At 44.7% G+C, this 8326-nt stretch overlaps 1 protein-coding gene across 4 annotated transcripts in view; it reads right to left on the reverse strand.

Moving 5' to 3' along the window:
- PTPN2 (protein tyrosine phosphatase, non-receptor type 2) overlaps positions 1-7433 on the reverse strand; it is a 66265-nt gene extending 58832 nt beyond the window's left edge. For 3 of the 4 annotated variants that reach the window (XR_002829416.1, XM_006089312.2, XM_006089311.3), the window contains exon 1: positions 7173-7433. Coding sequence is in view for 3 of the 4 variants with exons in the window: in XM_006089312.2 (XP_006089374.1) it covers positions 7173-7241 (69 nt within the window). In the remaining variant the exon portion in view is untranslated. The remainder of the gene's footprint in view (positions 1-7172) is intronic. The other variant, XM_023754270.1, reaches the window with a different exon arrangement.
- Between the last annotated feature and the right edge of the window lie 893 nt (positions 7434-8326).

Genomic DNA, 8326 nt, shown 5'->3' on the forward strand with positions numbered 1-8326 from the left:
CAAGTAATTTATCAGAAACAGAGCTCAAAGTAATAGTTATAAGGATGTTCAACAGTATGAAAAAGGACATAGAAACCATTAAAAATACTCAGGCGGAAATGAAGAATACATTTACACATATGATATAAAGCATATATTAAAGGCTCAACACAGAAGACTGAACCAGCGATTTGGAAGATAAGGTAGAAAAACAAAACAAAACACCCAATCAGAAAAAAGAATTAAAAAGAACAAGAATAGTTTAAGGCAGTGGTTCTCAACCTTCCTAATGTCATGACCCTTTAATACAGTTCCTCATGTTGTGGTGACTCCCAATTTCATTGTTACAAATTGAACATAATTAAAGCATAATGATTAATCACAAAAACAATATGTAATTATATATGTGTTTTCTGATGGTCTTAGGCGACCCCTGTGAAAGGGTCGTTCGACCCCCAAAAGGGGTCACGACCCACAGGTTGAGAACCGCTGGTTTAAGGGCACTTTGAAACATGAAATGTAACATCTGCAGTATAGGAGTACCAGACGGAGAAGAAAGTGAGCAAGGGCTAGAGAATCCATTTGAATAAACGACAGAAAACTTCCCTAACCTGGTGAAAGAAAAAGTTACACAAGTTCAGGAAGCAGAGAGAATTGCAATCAAGATAAACCCAAACAGACCCATACCAAGACACATCATAATAAAAAAGGCTAAGGTTAAAGATAAAAAGAGAATCTTAAAGGCAGCAAGGAAGAATTGGTCAGTTACCTACAAGGGAGCTCCCACAAGACTGTCAGCTGATTTCTCAACAGAATCTTTGCAAACCAGAAGAGATTGGCATAAAATATTCAAAGGGATAAATAGCAAGGACTTATAACCAGATTACTCTAGCCAGCAAAGCTATCATTTAGAACATGGGGAACTTTTTTTCTGCCAAGGCCATTTGGATATTTATAACATCATTCTTGGGCCATACAAAATTATCAACTTAAAAATTAGCCTAGTTTAAAAAGACAATTAGCCTGCTATATTTGGTCAAACATTTAATAACTCACCCTAATGCCTCGGCAGGACCAGACCCAATGATTCCTGGGCCTTATTACGGCTGTCGGCGAGACTCCAACGCTGATTTTGAACTAAGGATAGAGCTTCCCAGACAAGAAAAAGCAAAAAGGAGTTCATCACCACCAAACCAGTTTCACAAGAAAATGTTAAAGGGTCTCCTTTAAGAAGAAGAGGGGGGGGGGGGGAAATAAAATATGAACAATAAAATGGCAATAAATACATATCCATCAACAATTATTTTAAATGCAAATGGATTAAATGCTCCAATCAAAAGATTTATGGCCCAGCCGGCGTGGCTCAGTGGTTGAGCATCGACCTATGAACCAGAAGGTCACGGTTTGATTCCCAGTCAGGGCACATGTCCGGGTTGCGGGCTCGATCCCCAGTGATCTCTCTCATCACTGATGTTTCTATCTGTCTCTCCCTCTCCCTCTCCCTTCCTCTCTGAAGTAAATAAAATATATATTAAAAAAAAAAAGATTTATGAAGGCTGGGCAGGAGTGGCTCAGTTGGTTGAGCATCATTTTCTGTGCACTAAAGGTTGCAGGTTCAATCCCCAGTTAGGGCATGTACAGAAGGCAACCAATCAATGTTTCTCTCTCCTCTCCTCCCGTCCTCTTCTCTCTCTCTCCCTTCCTCTCTAAGCATGTCCTCAGATGAGGATTAAAAAAAATACACACACACACACACACACACTAGAGACCTGGTGCATGAATTCGTGCACAGGTGGGGTCCCTCAGTCTGGCTGGAGATTGGGGGGGGCTGGCCGGCCTCGGGGAGGGACCATGGGAGGTTGGTTGGCCCCAGGAGGTTAGCCGGTCGCAGGAGGTTGACTGTGAGAGCACACCGACCACCAGGGGGCAGCTCCTGCGTTCAGCATCTGCCCCCTGGTGGTCAGGGCGCATCATAGCAACCAGTCATTCAGTTGTTAGGTCGCTTAGGCTTTTATACATATAGAATATATATACACACACTAGTGGACTGGTGCATGGATTTGTGCACATTGAAAGGAAATTAATTAGAAGAAATATTTTAATATCACTATTCGTGTCTTGCTAATGAAAAGAAAATAGAATTCTACTGAGTCTCCTATCTACCTACTCCAGCATTTCTGAGAGGATCAAATGAGATGAGGCACAGGAAAACACTTCACAAATATTTGGTTAACTGTAAAATGTTTGCACCTGGCTATAAAGCAAGTCAGGTTCCTGGGCTGAAGAAACTCCAAGGATGCTAGTCACTAGGGAGAGGAAGCCAGGCATTGCTACATGACATCATTACCTGGTGCCCACAGCGACCGTTTCCAGGCTGGGTTGGGCAGTGGGCCGCATTTTGCGCCATGGGGTCTCAGCAGCGTTAGCTACAATTTGGTGGGGTGTCACTCTGGGGTGGTGGCGGGGCCTGTGTCCCACTTGGGGGAAGCCGAGTGTAGGTTTGTTGGCACCAGGTCTGTAGTGCCGTTTATTTTTATTTTTATTTTTTTAAATATTTTATTGATTTTTTACAGAGAGGAAGGGAGAGTGATAGAGAGTCAGAAACATGGATCAGTTTCCTCCTGCACACCCCCCAACTGGGGATGTGCCCGCAACCAAGGTACATGCCCTTGACCGGAATCGAACCTGGGACCCTTCAGTCCGCAGGCCGACGCTCTATCCACTGAGCCAAACCGGTTAGGGCCATTTATTTTTAAATGGCCAGTGCATGTCATGGCAGCTCCTGCGTCGAGTGTCTGCCCCCTGGTTATCAGTGCGCATTATAGCGACCAGTCAGACGGTCAGAGGGACACTTAGCATATTAGCCTTTTATAGAGAGAGATATATGGAGGCTGACTGGATAATAAAATAAGACCCTTACATATGCTGTCTACAAGAGACCCACTTCAAGTCAAAAGACACAGGCAGACTGCCTTGACCAGATAGCTCAGTTGATTAAAAAAGCAGCGGTCGCCAACCTTTCAGACCTCACAGACCCCTGGTTGGCGACCGCTGGATTAGAGCATCCTCCCAATATGCCAAGGTTGTGGGATCATTCTTCTGTCAGGGCACATATAAGAAGCAATCAATGAATGCATAAATAAGTGCAACAACAAGTCAATATTTATGTATTTATTTGTTTCTCTCTTTTTTTCTCCCTCTCTCTCTTTCTCTCTCCCCTCCACCGCCTTCCTTTTTCTAAAATCAATTTTAAAAATTAAAAAAATAAAAAAGACACACACGGACTGAAAGTAAAAGGAGGGAAAAATATATTTAATTAAAATAAATACAGCCCTAGCCAGTTTGCTTAGTGGGTAGAGCATCAGCCTGTGGACTGAAGGGTCCCGGGTTCGATTCTGGTCAAAGGCACATGCCCAGGTTGCGGGCTTGATCCCCAGTAGGGGGCGTGCAGGAGGCAGCCAATCAATGATTCTCTCTCATCATTGATGCTTCTCTCTCCCTCTCCCTTCCTCTCTGAAATCAATAAATATATATTTAAAAAAATAAAAACAGACAAAAAAAACTAAGGTAGCAATACCATACCAGACAAAACAGACTTTAAAACAAAGGCTATATAATAACTAAAGGTATAGAAGGACCCAGCAATTACACTTCTGGGTATTTATCCAAAGGATCTCAAAACACTAAATTGAAAAAACATATACACCCATATGTGTTCATTGCAGCACTATTTACAACACTCAAGATATGAAAGCAACCTAAATGCCCATCAATAGATGAATGAATAAATAAGTGGTACATATAAACAATGGAGTGACTCAGCCATAAAAAAAAAAAAAAGAAATCTTGCTATCTGCAACAACGTGAATGGACTTTAGAGGGTATTGTGCTGAGTGAAATAAGTCAGACAGAGGAAGTCAAATGTCATGATTTCACTTATAATATGGAATCTATAAACAAAATAGACCAGAAACAGACTCATAGATACAGAGAACATTTTGAAGCTTGCCAGATTGGAGAGGGCTTGGAGGACTGGGTGAAAAAGTTGAAGGGATTAAGAAGTGCAAATTGGTAGTTTCAGAATAGTCACAGGGATGCAAAGTACAGCATAGGGACTACAGTCAACAATATTGTAGTAACTGTGTATAGTATATACAATGTATATAAATGTCTAATCACTGGGTTGTACACGTGAAACTAATTTAATATTATATGTCAACTGAAATTGAAAGGTAAAAAATTATTTAAACTAAAAAAAAAAAAAAGTAAATCCTTTCTCATCCAGTTAGCATTGCCAAAAAAAAGCATAACTTTCCTTAAACATTATCATAAATAATGAGTAATCTGGTTATAAGTCCTTGCTATTTATCACTTTGCATGGCATCATAGTGCCATACAAAGCAGAAAGCCCACTTAAACACCTTTTCCCTACTCAAGGGAGAGTGGTTTGCTAAATGCATATTGTGTATCCTAAATAACCTGCTGCTGCATTAGACCCAATGCACTGCTACAAAAGGGGAAGTCATGGAATGCTATAGAAAATATCTAATGGGAGCCCTAGCCGGTTTGGCTCAGTGGATGGAGCGTCGGCCTGCGGATTGAAGGGTCCCAGGTTTGATTCTGGTCAAGAGCATGTACCTGGGTTGCAGGCATATCCCCAGTAGGGGATGTGTGGGAGGCAGCTGATCGATGTTTCTCTCTCATCGATGTTTCTAACTCTCTATCCCTCTCCCTTCCTCTCTGTAAAAAATCAACAAAAATATATTTAAAAAAGAAAAGAAAATATCTAATGGGGGATCATATCCTTCCTTCCTTCCTTCCTTCCTTCCTTCCTTCCTTCCTTCCTTCCTCCCTTCCTCCCTCCCTCCCTCCCTCCCTCTCCCTTCCTTCCTTCCTTTCCCTATCAATAAAACATATCTTCCTATAAGGATTTTAAAAAACTCACAAACAAGAAAACACACACCAGGAACTTTGTTAGTGGCATTCTCTACTGCATCTCCAAGGCCCAGCGCAAGGGCTGGATATTCTAGAGTCCAAAGAAAACACTAAATTCTTTCTAGGCTTGCTTTTCATTACTAACTTTCTTGGTTTGTGATCTACTTTTACTGTAACACCAGTATGTATGGCATGATTTCTCCTGACCAAACTAATACTATTGTTGTTCCATTAGGAAAAAATAGTAAGAGTACTGACCAACCCAGTAACCTAAAGGACACCTAGGCAGGAGTCCATAGAAGGGCTTCCTGAATTCCTTGAAACGAAATGTGAAATTTTTAGTGCATTTTTCTGATAAGACAGATTATCATTTTCACTGAATTTTCAAGGCATGTGTATACATATCAAACTGCTTAACCAAAATGTTAAGCTGAATTAACTTGTCGCATTCACCTTTCTCTTCTCAAATCTGTACTTTGATGTATGACTAGCAACTTGGAGACAGCAGTCTGCTAAAATAAATGTAACTGGAAAAGACACAGCTGGCAGATTCTCACAGATTCCTACCAGAATGTGCATTTAAAATTTTCTATATTTGGAAAAGTCCTTTAAAGTTAGTGCCCTATCTTAACATATCCTATACCCATGTGAATTAAAATATTTATTACACTTCCCGCTATTGTGTTCAAGAGAAAAATGTTACATTCTGAACATAATGACAAAGAAAACATTTTTTACTGTCATCTAATTAAATGGAATGGGGAAAAACCCAGGACCATCAAGATTTACAGGAAAGCTTTTTTTTTTTCTTTTACTGCACACCAAGTGAACCAACCAGAAGGAACAGCATTTAACTCACACTCAATTTCAATCTTGGGAATAATATGATAATAATTAAACAGATGAGAATAGGCAATTAGGTCATTTTAAAAGAAATAAAAAAGTTATATTTGAATTAAAAGGTTCTCTAGTTGAGCTAAAGAAGCTAGTCAGGAGCTCAACTACTGTATGCGAATCCATTTTCAAGAGTTCCAGAACAGCCAAGATTATCCTATGGTGCCAAGAAATCAAAATAGTGGTAGCCTATGGGGTGGAGCAGGGCGCATGACAGTTCCTTCTGGGGTGATGGAAAGGTCATTTACTATTATTTTTTTTTGGAAAGGTTATTTTGACTTGAGTGGTGCTTGCACAGGCGTATACATTTATGAGACAGGCTTAACCACATACATAAGATTTTATTGTTAATGTAAAGAAAACTGAAAAGAGGATGACACCCTTGCAGTGGTTCTCAACCTTCTGGTCCTTTAAATACAGTTCCTCATGTTGTGACCCAACCATAAAATTATTTTCATTGCTACTTCATAACTGTAATGTTGCTACTGTTATGAATCGTCATGTAAATATCTGATATGCAGGATGGTCTTAGGCGACCCCTGTGAAAGGTCGTTCGACCGCCAAAGGGGTCGCGACCCACAGGTTGAGAACCGCTGGACACAGCCGAAGCCCAGTCTCTTTCCGGGAACCTCTGTGGAAGTCGCTCCACACGCTGCGGTTTGGGGCTCTGAGACCATTCGGACGGCTGATCGCCGGGAGCGCTCGCCACCACTGCGGTTCCGTCACTCCCAAGGCGAGAGGCCCAGGCACCACGCACACAACCAGGCAAGGAAACGGGCGTCCCGGCCGGCCTCGGCCCGCGCGGCCACACGACACCGGGCCAGCGGAAAAACTAACTGGGAACAGAACGAGGCGCCGGGCCAGGGGCGGCGAAGCCCGATCCGAAACCGAAGCAGCATCCGCTCCCCGCTGCGAGCTCCCAGAGCCCGGTGGTCTCCCCTCATTTCATCCCCCCCGACACACACCCCCATCCCGGCCCTTCCCACAGTTACGGCGGCCTCTCGGACGGCCTGCCCCACACCAATCACCACCGGCCTCACGGTTCCCCGCATCCCCACCCGACCCCAGGACCGAGAAACACGTCCGCGCGCGCCGCAAGACGCCGCTGTGGTGCCGCTTTCTAGAATTAACTCTGCGCTTGCGCTTCCGATAAACATCCCCCGCCCTCCCCAACACACACCTCACTTAAAGTCTTTTTTTTCAAAAGGGAACAGAGACTCGGTCGGCGCAGGCGCAGCCCTGACGCGGCCCGCGCGCCACCACTTCCGCCCTGAGCGGGAGGCGGGGGACGCGGGAGGGAGCCGGCGGGCGCGAGCCTGGGTCCACGGAGGTGTACAGCGCCTGCTGCGCGAGCCATGACTCACCAAGTACAGCTGCTGCCAGCGATTTTGAGCATCCAACTCCTCAAACTCGCGCTCGATCGTGGCAGACATGGCCGCTGGAGCGAGCTAGCGCGAGCGGAGCTGTGCCGGCGGAGAGGCTCAGGCCCCCGCTCGATCCGGGGAGAGTGCTGGCGCTGTGGCGCATGCGCGCTCCGCGCTCCGCCCCGCCCCCACGCCAAGCCCGACGGGCTGCGGGGAAAGTACCTGGAGCGTCAGACGTCAGCGCGCCGAGTATCGCGTCGCTGAGACTGGTGACTGCGGGGCGGGACTCCTGGGACTCACAGGGGAGGCGTGGTCGGGGGGGGGTGCTAGGTGAAGAGGGGTGGAGCCAAGGAGACCCACCCAGAGGTTGCGCTCCCGGGTCCTGGGGGGTGGCCCACACCCTGAACGCGCTAGAAATGACCCCAGGAAGGAGGTGTAGTACCGCGGGGTTCGCGTGAATGGAGCAGGCCAAGGAAGTGCCCTAAGACCCCTTCGTTCTTGCTTTCCCGTTGTTTTATTTTAAACATCATCTAGATCACTTTAGAGGCTTGGGTCCAACTTTGGAAAGAACTTCCTCAGCCCTCGTGGAGAATATTAATCAGCCCGGATGCCAGCTCTGTAACTAAAGCCTCAGGGTATTGTGACAAATCACTATAGCACGAGGAGTGGCCACATCTCTGGGAATTAGGGAGAACACAGTGTTATGCAATTTAAAAATTAGTGTTACCTGTAGGTAAACTTGTGTGGTTATATTGTTTTATCTCTATAAGAAATGTGAAGAGTTTGTTTTTAAAAATTTCAGCTAAGTAAATTTGAAAATCAAAATTGGGCTTTTAAAAAAAAAAAGTTTTTACAGATTTCAGAGAGAGAGAGAGAGAGAAACATCGATGATGAGAAACATCCCTGCACGCCCCGACTTGGGGCTGCGAGGGGGGGGGAGGGGTTGGGGGGGGCAAAAAGAGGGCATGTTCCCCCTGGTTTGGAAATTAGATGTGGACCTGGTTCATAAAATGAAGAGCACACCCTCGGGCAACACCCGTGGGGTTAAATTTGGTTTTTTTAAACAATTTATTGGGACACTCTCCCCTCTAGACATATAAAAGAGGGGCCCCCAGGGGGTAGTTCAAAAAAGTGGAGGAGATTTTTTTTTTTTT

This window comes from Myotis lucifugus, unplaced genomic scaffold (assembly GCF_000147115.1).
Source record: "Myotis lucifugus unplaced genomic scaffold, Myoluc2.0 scaffold_58, whole genome shotgun sequence".
NCBI lineage: Eukaryota > Metazoa > Chordata > Mammalia > Chiroptera > Vespertilionidae > Myotis > Myotis lucifugus.